General features: G+C 40.5%; 1 protein-coding gene across 6 annotated transcripts in view; it reads right to left on the reverse strand.

Annotated features, from left to right (window-relative positions):
• dlg5a (discs, large homolog 5a (Drosophila)) overlaps positions 1-16714 on the reverse strand; it is a 49817-nt gene that overhangs the window by 15774 nt on the left and 17329 nt on the right. For 3 of the 6 annotated variants that reach the window (XM_053621094.1, XM_053621091.1, XM_053621096.1), the window contains exons 2-15: positions 16578-16646; positions 15188-15350; positions 14193-14336; positions 13100-13283; positions 10208-10464; positions 7107-7419; positions 5192-5422; positions 4337-4521; positions 4070-4195; positions 1952-2084; positions 1712-1842; positions 1445-1620; positions 1240-1343; positions 198-290 (exon numbers count right to left, since the gene is read on the reverse strand). In XM_053621094.1, the coding sequence (XP_053477069.1) occupies positions 198-290; positions 1240-1343; positions 1445-1620; positions 1712-1842; positions 1952-2084; positions 4070-4195; positions 4337-4521; positions 5192-5422; positions 7107-7419; positions 10208-10464; positions 13100-13283; positions 14193-14336; positions 15188-15350; positions 16578-16620 (2283 nt within the window). In that variant the 5' untranslated portion in view covers positions 16621-16646. The remainder of the gene's footprint in view (positions 1-197; positions 291-1239; positions 1344-1444; positions 1621-1711; positions 1843-1951; positions 2085-4069; positions 4196-4336; positions 4522-5191; positions 5423-7106; positions 7420-10207; positions 10465-13099; positions 13284-14192; positions 14337-15187; positions 15351-16577; positions 16647-16714) is intronic. The other 3 variants (XM_053621095.1, XM_053621093.1, XM_053621092.1) reach the window with 2 other exon arrangements.

Here is a 16714-nt window from a genome sequence, read left to right on the forward strand (position 1 = left end):
GACTGATTACAAAATAAATCAGAGTTTGTATTTTAATTCACTTGCAGCACCTGTGAAGCTCTACAACATGTGGAAGTAGGATCTCCACATTTAGAAATGAGAACACACACACACACACACACACACACACACACACACACACACACACACACACACACAGAGAGAGAGAGAGAGAGAGAGCACAGAAATACACTCACCTTCATGAGGGAGAGGCTGAGTGAGTCCCTGCAGCCCCTTAGCAGAGCCTCACACTCTGTCAAAGATTTGTTATCCAGAGCAATTCCATTTATCTGGGAAGGGAAAAATATAGGGCAACACTTCATGAGGGAAAATCACCAGCACACTTCCTCACTCTATTTCCATTTCATCATGCATTTACTGAGAGAATGGAGACAGTTTATGTTTTTGTATGCTTTAGTCAGTCACAGACTGTGTCCTTTCAATATCCTGCATTCAGACATTAAGGTTTACCAGTAAATTCAAGACAGAGCACATTCAGCAAAACATGAATGGTGGTTAAATGATGTGTAAATAATTTTACAAGATATAAACGGTTGTAAAAAAAAAAAAAAAAAAGTAATTATCCATCTGCAATGAATGGATTTGTGCAAATGTTCTGTGAACCATCAAGTTGCAAAAGCGAAAATGTCAGGTTTGAGAACGTTTGTGAAACCCTTCTGAAATGAAGTGGTTATCTGCTGTAAAGCAACTATAATGTGTTCCAGTATCACTGCAGATTATGATAATGAATCTTTATTCATCACGTATACATATGCACAGTGAAATTCTTTTCTTCGCATAGCCGAGCATGAAGCAGCCTTATCTTTGAATGTTTGCACAAACAGCATTAAGATACCCATCTTCTGGAAGTTTCATATCATTTCAATACAACCCAGTTTGTACTGACAGAAAAACAAGGAGCAATATTAAAGCTACTCAAAAAAAAGTCCAGATACTTGGAAAGGGTTGATGAATTTCCTCAAACTTTCTTGAGAGTCCCAGATGCAAGCATAATTAACCCCCAGGTGTTTAAGAAGTTAAATGATGAATTTGCTAACATTACAATGTCAGGATAAAGGCTACATAAGACTGAACTATGTATATAATGTGCTCGTCGTTATCGCAATACTAAAACTGCATACAGCCACAATATTCAAATAAAGGAATGTTTTTATTCTGCACTTTCGAGACGAGTGATCTGGGTATATGGATGAATCATGGTTCATAACTCAGACTTACAGCAATGAGGCGATCCCCAATGTTAAGGGACCCCTCTCTGGCAGCTGGGCTGCCTGCTGCTATAGCCGTCACATACACGCCACCCTCCAGGCCAATGCCACTGTCTGAAGAGAACATCCACATGGGTCGAGTTAGCGAAGAGAATAGAAACATATCACACTCATTTTATTTAGCTAACACTTCCCAATGTGGAGTAAAGTGATACCTTTGTGCCCGATGAGATTAATGTGAACAGGAGTAACTAGTCTTCCTCCTAAAGACTTTCTTCTGCGCACCACCATATTGATCACACCTCCTCCACTGAGTACAGCTTTGATGACCTGCTTCCTGTCTTTGTTAGTAAGATCTATGTCATTTATCTTCAGCAGCCAGTCATTCACTCTGGAAAGAGAGACATACAGCTGGTTTGGCCAAAGCACTTATGTTAATAAAGTAAGAATTGATAAACAAAAAAGCACTCAATATAAAATACCTTAACCTCCCATCTGCAATACTTCCTTTGTCCACCCTGGTAACAAAAATCCCACAATCTCCTGGTAAATATGGATCATTCACCCCCTCTGCAATATCAAACCCCAGTGCCTTCAGGTCCATGTCATCCTGCTCAAAGAACAACAGGTGACAAAAAGTGTACGTTGCCTCATCTATAACACATGATCAAAATTAAAAACCTAGAGACAAAATGTTGTGTAGTGTTGTGTTAGAGACTCACTCTGTCCTTCTCAAACTCCACCACTTCAGTCTCCCATTCCAAGGAGTCTGTATCTATGGCTGAATCATGCGAGCTGTGTGCCAGCAGGGGGTAGAATGGTGTCTCCTTCTCCTGCTGACACTCCATCTTCTCCCTACAACACACAGAAAACAACACGGCACAACACAACAGCCATTACACATCAGTGCACAAAGTGGTGCACACCTCGGACAGACCACTCCTTCTCCGATGACTCAGAGGTCAAAAGGCACAGTGTAGAACCTGTACTACCAAAACAGCCCTGTTTATTTTGCTGATCACCCATAATGACAAATAGTGAAAACTACACTCGTTGAGCATTTTATTAGGAACACCTCTACTCCTACTCATTAATACAATGATCCAGTAAGCATATCGTGTGGCAGCAGGGCAATGCAAAAAATCATGCAGATACAGGCCAGCAGCTTTGAGTAATGTTCACATCAACCACAGAATGGGGAAAAAATGTGAGGTCAGCGATTCTGATCGTGGGATGGCTGGTTTGAGTATTTCTATAACTGTTGATCTCCTGAGATTTTCATGCACAACAATCTCTAGCGTTTACTCAGAATGGTGCATTAAAGCAAAAAATAACCAGTGATTGTTACAGCTGCAAATGATAACGCCTTGTTGCTGAGAGAGGTCAATGGAGCATGGCCAGACTGGTTGGAGCTAACAGAAAGGCTACAGAAAGTCAGATAAACGCTCTGTACAATTGTATTGAGCAGAAAAGCATCTCAGAATGCACAACATGTCGAAACTAGAGGCGAATGGGTTACAACAGCAGACCACGTGCATCCCTTCATGGCCACAATTTACCCATCTTCTAATGGCTATTTCCAGCATGATAATGCACCGTGTCACAAAACAAAAAGTCATCTCAAACTGGTTTCATGAACATGACAATGAGTTCAAATGTTCTTCAGTGGCCTTCCCAGTCACTGGATCTGAATCCAGTAGAACATCTTTGGGATGCGGTACAATGAGAATTGTGTGATGACGTCATGTCAACATGGACCCGAATCTCAAAGAAATGTTTCCAACATCTTGTGGAATCCATGCCCCGAAGAACTGAGGCTGTATTGACAGCAAAAGAAAATCCTACTCAGTATTAGCATAGTGTTCGTAATAAAGTGCTCACTAAGTGTATACCTACATTGTTCGATATTGCAACGAAGGATGGCAATATCTGAAATCTTGTTTAAAATGTTTTTGTTTTTTTTTCTAAAATTCTGTTACTATATATTAGAGGGTTATATCAGCTAAATGATCATGATCCTGAACGGATATGTGGTCATGGACAATTAAAGTCTTGAACACAGTGAAAGTAGAAAATCCTACAAAGATAAGCCGTTCTTGTGTTTCTGGTAGTGCTCGCATTTAAAACCAAAGAGGAGTTGATTCACAGGTCAACTATGGTTTTAACTATGGTGTAAGCAGAACAAAATAACAGGGCAATGATAGTTTGGTAATGAGGTATACAGCAGTAGTGACCTGCTAGCGACCTACGCTGCATATGCACCGATTTAGTGAGGTAGCTAATGAGAGCTGTGCAAAAGTAGTTTAACTAGGCCAGACAGGACAGTCAGCATGAATTAACTTACAAAATGAAAAAAACAGCTTGTTATAAGGCATAGGACACGTCACCTATGATCTTCACCTTTACTTAAGCATGAATTACCTTGTTTTGGAAAATCTAAATTTATTGCAGTGTAAATATAATGTGCTGTCTATCAAACTGATAAGACTAACGAAGACAGAGTTTAAAAAAATAAACAAAAACAAATAAATAATAAAACCAAGCTTAAAGTGGATATAATGTTGCCTCAAGAGCACATCCCCAAAGGTTTTTAAAAAAAATTTAAATAAAGTTGTAGGGGAATACTGGGAAACTGTCACCAAGATATTTAGGCTAAAGTACAGCAAAGCCTGGAGGGTGTGACTGACTTTAAAGACTCTGTGGGACCTTGAATATCTGGCATACATTAACCAACCACAAGAGGGAGCTGGAGGCAGCGGCAGTGGTCAACAAGCCACAACACAAACCTATTTCAAGAGCGCACATTTCATGGAAGGAGAGAGGTAAACCAAAGTGCTCACTTCAGTTCTTTCAGTTCCCTGACAGCGTCGTTCTTCTGTTTCCGCATGTCATCCAGATTGCGCAGGGCATCGGCCAGGTCACTAACTGCACGGTCCCTTTCTCTGCGCAGGTTGTCACAGAGAGTCCTGCCACACAGTGTTTACAATAATGTTGCAATAAAACTAGGGCCATGCAATCCAATTAAAACATTTGTGCATCTCATTATTTAATTTGTGCAGAAGGGAAAAAACATTAATGATGTAACGTGCTTATGGAACTGAGTGTACCGGATACTTTCTCTCTCTGCCACAATCTTGTCTCTCTCCTGGAAGGCCCAGTCCCTGCGGCACTTCGCCACCTCAGCCTCCTGCACAGCCTCCTTCAGTTCCTGAGACATGGCCTCACACTGCTTCCTCAACACCTCAATCTCTTTATTGGCACGCTCCATGTCCAGAGTGGCTGTGTCTTGTTTCTGCTTACACGACACAAAATGTAGCTGCTGGGTACAAAAACTAAGACATAACATTGCTTTAAAACTATTATTCTGTCTACTGCTAGAAGCTGTGAAACATGTCTTATGATTTCACATCCAGAAACATAAGCCCAGCACCAATCTAATCAAAACAGTCAGGGCCCTCTGATGGAGCTGAGCAGCAATGCTGACGTTCCATTTTATGTCTAATAGAAAAAGATCTTTGGTTTAAAGTGATTACTGCTGTAATATGATTGTGTTGCATTTGCATGTATATATTATTCCTATAAATACTAACCCCTGAGAAGACAATGGTAGAAGTAAGGATGTATCTTATTACTTACAAACATACAGAGACAGATGCTGTAAAAAATAAAACATTAAATATTGTTGCCCTTGAGCAACAAGTTGTTTCCAGTCTCAGTTGTAAGTCACTCTGGATAAAAGCGTCAGCCAAATGAGATAATTGTACAAAAAAGAAACCAAGCAATATTAACATAAAATATAAAGCGGCGTCTTAATTTGGAAACTCGGTAAACCTTTTAATGTAGAAACCTAAGAGGCAATTAGAGAATTTAATTTACTATTAAAATTCAATATTAATTCATTTGATTATTAAATAGCAAACTACTCAGTTTGACTCGGGTGTCATAAGCACATGTGTAAGTACCTGTCTGGCCTGGTAGTACTCCCGCAGTAGCTGATCTCTCTGTATAATGGCTTCAGTTCTTTCTTTCCTGGCCACGTCTCGCTCCTCGCGCACTGTTTCGATGTCTTTGCAGGCCTGACTCAGCTCTTTCTGAGCCTCTGCTTTGTCCTTCACTTCATGGCAGTATTTCTCCAGCAGCTCGTTACGCTCACAGATGGCTCGGTCTCGATCCACCAGTGACGAGTTAAGCTCCTACAAAGTACAATATCATCAGCAAATGCACCGTGTCATGCTCCATTATTTATCTGACCAATAAAAGTTGTCTAACTCATAGGCCAGTGAGGTCATGACTTAAAATTGTAGGGGACTACAGTATAAGGGCTTATAACCAAAGTCATGACAATTTGGAGTGCTATATCTGCCTCATACTGATTTCTTATGTTTTTGTGTATAACTCATAAGAAATAGTTTTAGAAATTAAAACAAAATCCAAGATAAAACAAAGGCAACCTGAGTAAACACAAGATACAGTTTTTAAATGTTAATGTTATTTATTGAAGCAAAAAAGTTATCCAATACCAACTAGGCCTGTGTGAAAATGGATTTGCCCCCATAGTTACTAATTCCCCAAATTTATGAAACTGCATTCATAATGGGGTTCAGCTGGACTAGACACAAGCAGGCCTGATTACTGCAAACCCTGTTCAATCAGATCAACACTTAAATAGAACTTTTTCAACAGCATGAAGTTGGTTAAAAGGTCTTACCCAGTAACACACTATGCCAGAAATGATGAGGAAAAAGGTGATTAAAATACATCAGACTGGGAAGGGTTACAAAGCTATTTCAAAGGCTCTGGGACTCCAAAGAACCACAGTGAGAGCCATTGTCTCCAAATGGAAAATCTCCTTCCAAAATTCCTCCAAGAGCACAACTACTACTCATCCAGCAAGTCACAAAAGAGCCAAGGACAACATCAAAGGACCTACAGGCCTCTCTTGCATCAATAAAGGTCACTGTTCATGACTCCACGATCAGAGAAACACGGGGCAAAAATGGCATCCATGGAAGAGTGGCAAGATGAAAACCACTGCTAACCCAGAAGAGCATTAAGGCTCATCTGAATTTTGCCAAAACACACCTTGATGATCCTCAAACCTTTTGGGAGAATGCTCTGTGGATTGATGAGTCGAAAGTGGAACTGTTTGGAAAACAGGGGTCCCATTACATCTGCCGTAAACCAAACACAGAATTCCACAAAAAGAAAATCATACCTACAGTCAAGCATGGTGGTGGAAGTGTGATGGTGTGGGGATGCTTTGCTGCTTCAGGGTCTGGGCAACTTGCAATAATTGAGGGAAATATGAATTCTGCTCTCTACCAGAAAATCCTAAAGGAGAATGTCCGGTGTTCAGTCCGTAAGTTGAAACTCAAGCGCAACTGGATTATGCAGCGAGACAATGATCCAAAGCATAGGAGTAAGTCCTAGTCCTATATGTAAGTGAAAGACTGATCTCCAGTTAGGAAGCATTTGGTTGCTGCTAAAGGTGGCACAACCAGATTTTAAGTTTAAGTGAGCAATTAGTTTTTCACATGGATGATCAGTGTTGGATAACTTTTTTTGCTGCAATAAAAAAATAAAAATAAAACCTGTAGTGTGTGTTTACTCAGGTTACCTTTGTTTTAAATCTTGAAACGAAATACAACATAAAAGTATTTACTATGAAATATACACAAAAACAGAAGAAATCAGGATGGGGCAAATACTTTTCCACAGAACTGGACAGTATATTGTATGAGGCAAGAACACATGGAGCTTGTTTCAGTCACTTGTTTCACAAATGCTTATTCTCTGTGACATATAAACTGTTCTCACTAAAAAAAAAAAGAAAAAAGAAAAAAAAACAACCTTCCCTTCCAGTATCGTCACTGTTACCTGTCTGAGTGCTTCCAACTCCTCGCTGGCCACCATCTTCTCTGAGGAGTTGTTTTTGAGGCGGGCTTCAGCTGCTTCCAGTTCCGTCTGCAGCTTGTCCACTTCTTTGATGACCTGGTCCCTTTCACTCATGATCAGCCTATACTCGTTAAACACAGAGTCCCGCTCCTCCTTGTACTTCTCAGCATCCTTCACCGCCTTCAGCTGGAAGTTCTTGTAACGAGTCATCTCTGACTGCAGCCTTTCCATCTCTCTTTGCAGCTCTTTATTCTGAGATGAAGCTTTATTCAGCTCCTGCTGCACAGAATCAAACCTGACATGGTACAAGCAAACGGTCAGAGGTTTTTTTTTTTGTGTTTTTTAGCAGTGCTTTATGATTCTGTACTGATGTTTGATGCTGTGAGACAAGGTTAAATAAACTTACTTATTCTATAAACCAAAAGGTTCCCGACCCAGGTCCTGTAGTACCATCTGTCCTGTACATTTGAATGCTTTCCCTGCTCCAACACACCCACTCAGGAAGGGATGCTAATTAGCTGAGAAGTTGAATGGAGCAGGGACACTCCAGGAACTGGGTTAGGAACCTGGGCTATAAGTAATTGTTGTATTTATACGGTATTAAATGTTCCAGGATGCACACAGATGGCTGGTTACTGTAAAAACCTTACTTGGTAAACATTTATATTGATAGTTTTTGGGATGTGTTCTACTACATTATCAGCAGAAAACACAAAATAACTTCAACACAACTGATGGCAGAGCATCATGGAAAAATCAACCAGAAACTGTGTTTTATATAACATGGCGCACCAAACAATATGAAGCCATTAGTACTCCACCTACCTGTATCAGTACAGGTTTGGACATACAGTGAGGGAAAAAAGTATTTGATCCCTGCTGATTTTGTACGTTTGCCCACTGACAAAGAAATGATCATTCTATAATTTTAATGGTAGATTTATTTGAACAATGAGAGACAGAATAACAACAAAAAAATCCAGAAAAACGCATGTCAAAAATGTTATAAATTTATTTGCATTTTAATGAGGGAAATATGTATTTGACCCCTCTGCAAACCATGACTTAGTACTTGGTGGCAAAACCCTTGTTGGCAATCACAGAGGTCAGACGTTTCTTGTAGTTGGCCACCAGTTTGCACACATCTCAGGAGGGATTTTGTCCCACTCCTCTTTGTAGATCTTCTCCAAGTCATTAAGGTTTCGAGGCTGACGTTTGGCAACTCGAACCTTCGGCTCCCTCCACAGATTTTCTATGGGATTAAGGTCTGGAGACTGGCTAGGCCACTCCAGGACCTTAATGTGCTTCTTCTTGAGCCACTCCTTTGTTGCCTTGGCCGTGTGTTTTGGGTCATTGTCATGCTGGAATACCCATCCACGACCCATTTTCAATGCCCTGGCTGAGGGAAGGAGGTTCTCACCCAAGATTTGACGGTACATGGCCCCGTCCATCGTCCCTTTGATGCGGTGAAGTTGTCCTGCCCCTTAGCAGAAAAACACCCCCAAAGCATAATGTTTCCACCTCCATGTTTGACGGTGGGGATGGTGCTCTTGGGGTCATAGGCAGCATTCCTCCTCCTCCAAACACGGCGAGTTGAGTTGATGCCAAAGAGCTCCATTTTGGTCTCATCTGACCACAACACTTTCACCCAGTTGTCATGAATGTCTGAATCATTCAGATGTTCACTGGCAAACTTCAGACGGGCAATGTACATGTGCTTTCTTGAGCAGGGGGACCTTGCGGGCGCTGCAGGATTTCAGTCCTTCACGGCGTAGTGTGTTACCAATTGTTTTCTTGGTGACTATGGTCCCAGCTGCCTTGAGATCATTGACAAGATCCTCCCGTGTAGTTCTGGGCTGATTCCTCACTGTTCTCATGATCATTGCAACTCCACGAGGTGAGATCTTGCATGGAGCCCCAGGCCGAGGGAGATTGACAGTTCTTTTGTGTTTCTTCCATTTGCGAATAATCGCACCAACTGTTGTCAACTTCTCACCAAGCTGCTTGGCAATGGTATTGTAGCCCATTCCAGACTTGTGTAGGTCTACAATCTTGTCCCTGACATCCTTGGAGAGCTCTTTGGTCTTGGCCATGGTGGAGAGTTTGGAATCTGATTGATTGATTGCTTCTGTGGACAGGTGTCTTTTATACAGGTAACAAGCTGAGATTAGGAGCACTCCCTTTAAGAGTGTGCTCCTAATCTCAGCTCGTTACCTGTATAAAAGACACCTGGGAGCCAGAAATCTTTCTGACTGAGAGGGGGTCAAATACTTATTTCCCTCATTAAAATGCAAATCAATTTATAACATTTTTGACATGTGTTTTTCTGGATTTTCTTGTTGTTATTCTGTCTCTCACTGTTCAAATAAATCTACCATTAAAATTATAGAATGATCATTTCTTTGTCAGTGGGCAAACGTACAAAATCAGCAGGGGATCAAATGCTTTTTTCCCTCACTGTAATAGACTGACATAATATTTATTTAGTGCTGCATTGTACAGTTTAGTACTTGGCCATCCTACTGGCCCGGCTACCATGGTCCTGTGTCTGTAAATCTGTTTAAACAGTTGGCTGTGAATGAAAAGGGGTGTGTCTGAGCATTTGGTTGAAAAACAGCACTAGCTAAAGCAAATAAGCAGAGGTTGGGAAACACTCTGGTTTTCCCTTCTCCTGTACCGATTCCACAAGTGAACAGTCAAGAAGAGAACTTTTTCTCCTGCCAGCCTCAGCAAGGTAATTTACCACTTAAGCGTCAGAATGAAGCAAATAAATTTTACAATAATGAAGCATATTCAACAACTGCAGTCTGCTCTTTCAGAGGTATGAAAGCATTATTCAATCTAGTCAAGAAAGAGATCTAGCACCTGTAAGATTATCAAACAAGGTACACTTGATGTTTACTGGGAAGTTACAGTAAAAGCTTGATATGAATTTGGTAATCCGGAGTCATTGTTTTAATACAATTTCCCCCCTTTCACAGTCACTTATTTTAGACTAGATTCAGACTATATAAATAAAAAAAAAATGCATTTTTATGTAACCAGATGAAAATGTATAGTCTTGAGTCCAGTTTGCTTCTCACCTCCGGATAGAGGTCGAGTACTGTTGTTGGTAGTGCATGGCTGTATCCCTCTGCTTCATCAAAGTGTCAGTCTGTTTCTGCAGCCGTCTGTACTCTTCCTCCGCCTGTTCCAGTCGACTCAGATCTGTGTTGTGATTGGCTACCTTTTCGCTGTATCGCTTGCTCAAGTTGTCATACTCTTTCTTCAACCCCTCCAGCTTATCCATTGCCGTGTCATAGAGTTTCAAAACCTCAGAGGACCCGTTCTCCCTAATAACCTGGACAGGAAACACAAGACAGTCGATCCTTTATTTATTATATACGAGAGCAAAAATCTGTTTGATCAAAGGCCAAAATAAGATACATAATGCAAACACCAGGTGGCAACCATGTATTAAAAAACAGGACAGTATCTCTCTACAGTAGCAGAACACAAACTAAACAGTTTCTGTTTTATATTTGATAGTCATCAAAACACAATGAATTATTCCCAAACAATCTACAATAAGGATATTATTCCAAAATCAATGCACTGATTAAACTTTATAGAATTTTTACACTAGCATAATTTATCATTTTTATACATGTATGTAAACATTAAGATGCCACATCACATTGTGCCTCAGGTCAACTTCACTCGGATTTGTTGTAGAACAGGCATATGGGCCAAGACTCTGGTTCTTACAATACTGAGCAACTGTAAGTGTGTGTGTTAGACTCCACTCCCATCTGTCTTTGAACTTCCAGGCTGCTCTTTTCACTGCGAGTGACGTGTTTAACAACACTCCTGGGCAAAAGCAGGACCCACTGCACATTTGACACATTAAATGGCCAGTCAGTGCAGCTTCCATTACACAAACCACACAGGCCATGCTCACACAGCAGCCCTGCACTCTACTGCGGGTACTGTCATGATCATATTATTGCCTCACTGATGGATAAAAACCTCTGCAGAAGACACTGGGGAAGAAGCCAACAGCCCGTGAACATTTCCACAGTTTTAATCTGGAAGGAAGCCCAATAAATCAGTCAGCAGGAGGGGAAAAAATGAAAACGGAGTCATGACAGGAAGCCAATATGAGTGGCGCAGGGAGACGTGTCCATGTTTACACAGTTACATCTCATCAAATAATCTCCAAGATCAACAGCTTATGACTGACACCATTTAAGGTCAAATGAGAGATATGGTGCTTATGCTGTGTGGATTCAGGGACAGGAAGACACCCTTGTTTGTTTTAAGAATGCTCACAGGCCAATTGGCTCAACGTGTACTACTAAGTAAGGATGCTCCGATCAGGATTTTTGCAGCTGATACCGATTACCGATTTCTTGTTATCGTGATCGGTCCATACCGATCCCGATCATTCAAGCTTTATATAAGTGATATGTAAGCTTTCTGTTGACTGTCAGTGTTAACTTTTTTTTTTTCAGATAAAGTAATACCACAGATGCTGCCTTGGTTATATTATTTACAGTAATGTTGTAGATTGTTGTTTTAATTGAGAAGCAAATAAATAAGCACAACAGATATTAATTTTACAACGAACATTTTCATAAGCCTTTAAAAATACACGGCAAATGGCAAAAGTTTCATTGTTTCTTGAGACCTCGTAATAATTCCACACTGATGACATGACTGCATCACTAAAGTTTAACGTCATCATGTGTTTTATGTCCTCACATGTTTTATGTCATCAAATCATGATTGGTTCGTGAGATCGGTCAAATTTAGAGACTACCAATTGAGTCATAGAATGTGATTATCGGCTTATACCGATTGGCAGCCGATCGATCGGAGCGTCCCTAATAACAAGAGACAATGCAATGACGATTTAAATCACATTCCCTGGTTATCTTGAGGGCTTTCTGAAAATCTTATTTCACATATTAATATTTTCACAAACCTAATACACTACAGACAGAAAATTCCACACTGAGAATATCCCATCATCCATCTTCTATACTGCTTATCCTACACAAGCTCGCAGAGGAGCCTGGAGCCTATCCCAAGGGACTCGGGGCACAAGGCAGGAAACACCCCGGACTGGGCACACTGAGAATATTTGTTTGTGAAAATTAACAAATTAAGAACAAAACCAAAAGGTTTTTTCACACTGTGAAAACATACATTTTCAACATGATTAGCTTAATTGTTGGCACTGATCCAATACCCAGTATTGGTACTGGGCAGAATCGATATCAGAGAAGGCATATCGGATCTATAAAATGTTCACATATATTAAGATTTCACAGTTTTTTCTTTTGTTAAGATTTGTTTTATTATATTTATACTTCATTATATTTAGAAAGTAAGTGATTTTTCGTGTCAACGAGTTTAACTCTGAAGAGCTTCAGGTTTAAAAAAAATAAACATTTTAAAGCTTAGTGGATTAAAATATATCCTTCCAATATACTAATACCCATCCTATGGGTATTAGTATCAGCTGATACTCAAAGTTTCAGTGTCACTATCTGTATCAGAAAAGAAAGTGGTATCGAGCCATCTCAAATGTTTACATTAGAAATCGGTAAATAGAACACAACACATTCTTTACAACTGCTAATACTACTACATTTGTATTAAAAAATGATGTGAAATAATTCTGGATGGACATCTTCCTGATTGTCCCCTACACGTACTTCTCAGAAAATCCTTTCAAATAATCTTGTTTTATCTTATCTAAAATCACTATCTATAAACTAAACAATAAAAAAAAATATTACGGTGCTGCCCTTACAAATCAACAGTCAGTCTTTTTATCTTACACAACAACAGTAATCAGCACTGTCAGTTTAGCAACCGGCATACTACAACTCTTCCCAGCATAAACTCTGCCATCCACTGTGCCAGCTGGTTCCCTGCAGTAGACCATGCAGAGCTGGATATGCGCTGGATATCTGTTAGAGTCATACCTGTTGTTGCTGGAGCCTCATATCAGCCACCTCTTTCTGGTCCTCTGAGTGAAGTCTCTTGAGCTCCTCACAGCTCTGTTTCAGATGGTTGTGCTCTCTTACTAGCTGAGCATTATCTCTTCTCATCACCTCCATCTCCTCTTTTAGCTGAGACTGATCACTCAGGAGACGACTGTGCAGCATGCTGAAACACAATTCAGTCCATCTGTTATGAATCCTATTGCAAACTGCGCAGGAGCACAACAGGCATTTAATTAGGTTGACCTAGTGTGTTCACACTTGAAATTCAAATCTGCATTTTAAATGAGACAAGGGTCCCAGGTGCACCAGGGTGCCCAAGTATATGTGTTTATAAATTCTCCTTTTGGTTTATTAAATTTTTATTAATTTTTTTTTAAACAGGAATATAACTACCAGCAATTTTAGTGGCTAAAGGTGATTAACCATAGCCCAATCTGGCAACAGTCACTGGGAAACAATGCAAAGGAATTGGTAACTTTTTCACAATTTTAATTCAATCTAAATGATTTGTAATCATAATGCATTAAATAGAATTTTTTTTTAATGTTGTACTTGTTCAACCAAAAATTTAAAGTGCATCATTACTAAACATTGGCATTGCCTTCATAAGAAGCAATATATAAAATGTGATAATCCTACATTTTTTCTCATTTCCATCAGTATATACACATTCCAATCAACTAGAGATGTCGGCAAGCGGCCACATGCCCCTACGTGACTACATAATACCCTGAATTACAGTAGCTGGCACATCTGTGCATGTCTGGATGCCTGCAGAAGTGCAGATTAATACCAAAAGATTAGTCACAAACTAACCCTTTAACTAAAGCTACTTAAAACTGACACCATTTGAGAGAACACCCAAAAGTAATTCAGTGCATTAATAGGATACATCTGGTGTTTCAGGCATGCAACAGAGCCATAACACCACTTACTAATTAAATGCGCTGTTAAAAACACGTGGATGGATGTTAGCAGTAGCATCGTCCCTACCTGCCTCCCACTTTGCAGGAAAACCCCACACCCCTACATAAAAAGCTGTGTCCTACAGCTAGCAACAGAAAATACTCACTGGTAGAAGTCGGCTTCCTTCACTGCCTCCTCGCACCTCTTAAGGGTCTTGGTATGCTGGTTCTGCAGAGACTGTAGATCTGCCATGGCCTTCATGCACTGGGTCTTGAGCCGCTCATAGTCGTGACTGGCTTTGGAATTTGGCCTTTTGGAGACAAGAGAAATACATCAGTGCTGTCTCACTCTGTCTGTAAGGGTGCTTCACTGTTAATACAGATAAAGGACAGACGTTTGCAGCATTTTAAGGCATGGCATCACGGAGAGAAAATGTTCCAGTAGACTAGGAGAAACAAAGTCGGTGGTATTATATCAGTGTGAATGTAAATAAAAATGTATGTTATTTATGCATTAATTAAATACTGTCACATCCTTGCCAATAAGCTGTAATTTTCTGACAGCGGCAAGCGACAAAGCACAGCATTTAAATAGAGATTTTCTCAATTCTATGCAAATTAGGTACGACACAGTAAAGAAACATTTCCAAATGATTGGCTCAACCGATTCCTCAGACTAATCCCATGGTGTGCATGTTTCAACATTGCTTTACTTTCCCACTCACAACTTTACCTCCAATTTACTCTCGGACATGAAGAAATGGATAAAAAGTAACCATGGTTTCATGTTATCTTGTCATAAAATGTGTACAGACGCATTACGAAAAAATATAAAGCTTGTAAGGAAGAAGCAGAGGTCATTACTTCTGGCGAGTTTACATAGCTAGTACAGTTAAACTTGCTGTGTTAATCTGCCAACAAAGCTTGTACAAAGCCTAGCACATAACATGTAAATCAAATGTAAATTCATTTCAAACAAACATGTGGCGGCTACAGTTTCTCGTCAGAGCGCTGGACAGTGCACACCCAGCCACGAGGAACATCAAGAGCACTCACTACATGCCCACAGGAGACAAACTACATGTGTTGGAAGTCACATTCACATGCTAGTGTGATCGTAGGGTTAGACAGTTTAGATCCTGAGCGGGAGAGTGAGGGGCACCTGCAGTCGTCGAAGGTAGTGCCGGGCGAGGCAAGGGCGAGCCGCTTGCGAAGTTCATCTCGTTCCCTGGTCACCTGTCTCAGCTGGAACAGGATGGCTTCTCCGTTCTCACTGGCCGGACGGTTGTCATTGAGTGCAGGCGGAGGCGAGGAGGCTTTGGAACCTGAAACATTGAGCACGTCACCGGCGCAAAGGGACTTTCACCAAACAATAACGGTAGGGTACATACCCAAATCTCTCACAACAAAGTGCTTCAAAAACAGGTCCCTGGGAACCCCAATATAGCACACTCTGTGACTGTTTCAGTTTAGGAAGGGTTTCATAATAAGTGAGGTGAAATATTCTTAAACAAGTAGCCCAAACAACGGGCAGTTTTAATAACAGTTCTAAAAATAGTAGGAAATAATAAATGCTTGTTAAACTAAGTGATTGAACACTGCATAGCCATGACTCGTACTGGAAAATAAAATTATGAACAATCAATAGTGCATGAAAGTCTTAATTAGTAACAAACCAACTTAATTTGAATTCACTTCTAAAGGGCTGATTAGGTTTTCAACTTTCAGGAAAATAGGTACAAGAGCAGACATTCTGTACACTATGTAAATCATGACCTTAAAAAGATCACATTCTTCTTCAATCGTCTAGTCTGTGCCATGACAATCGGCTGCAAATATTTCGAGAAGTATTTCAGATTCGTGATTTTAATCTATGCGTACGATAAAGGCAGAGGACAAAGCACATCATTTGATAAGGACAATTTCAGCCTCTTTCCTGATAGCCTTTAAACTGCTATCTGCTCTGAGCTGAATTTGTTTTTGATTTTGCTGAATGTCCTACAGGAGATTTATCTGACAGGATTTACCACATTTGCTTCCTGCTTAAACTTAGGTGTGTCTTCTTTTCAGGAGCGCTGAAAAGGCTTTGGCTTTCTGAGAGAAGCAAAGAACAGCTGTCGTCAAAGCCTGAAAGAATCACACAGGAGGGTTTTGTTTTTCTTCTTTTGCCTCATCACTCGGCTTCTCAGACAACCCATGCAAGCAGAGACCACTGTAGATTTCTCTGGCAAAACTTTCAGACCTTGTAAAAAAAAGGGTTCTGCTGACTCATTTAGACAGAAGACAACCACAGAGCAGCAATGAGTTTGCAGATTTTCTTCCCCTGTCACTGAACCAGATAAACTGTGCTCTGCTTCCCAACACACTACAGCCTGATCACCACAACACTCATTATCACTTCCTCGCTTTGGCAAGAATAAAATGGGGATTTAGGGCTGGTAAACCTGCCTGAGACACAAACATTTACACACATGCAGACACACTCAGACATGGTGCAAGGCTGCGCGAATTTGCAAATGGTGAAAAGGCCAGCTGATAGGCCTCCAACATACCAACACTGCTGAGGGACGAACTGCTCTCTGAATCCGACGGCATTGTGGACAGGACACTGTAGGTAGACCCTGTACAGGAGAGGAAAGAGGACAACATGATGAACACGCCACTGTTGTTTAACCAAGAACTAAACACT

Source organism: Ictalurus furcatus, chromosome 3 (assembly GCF_023375685.1).
Source record: "Ictalurus furcatus strain D&B chromosome 3, Billie_1.0, whole genome shotgun sequence".
NCBI lineage: Eukaryota > Metazoa > Chordata > Actinopteri > Siluriformes > Ictaluridae > Ictalurus > Ictalurus furcatus.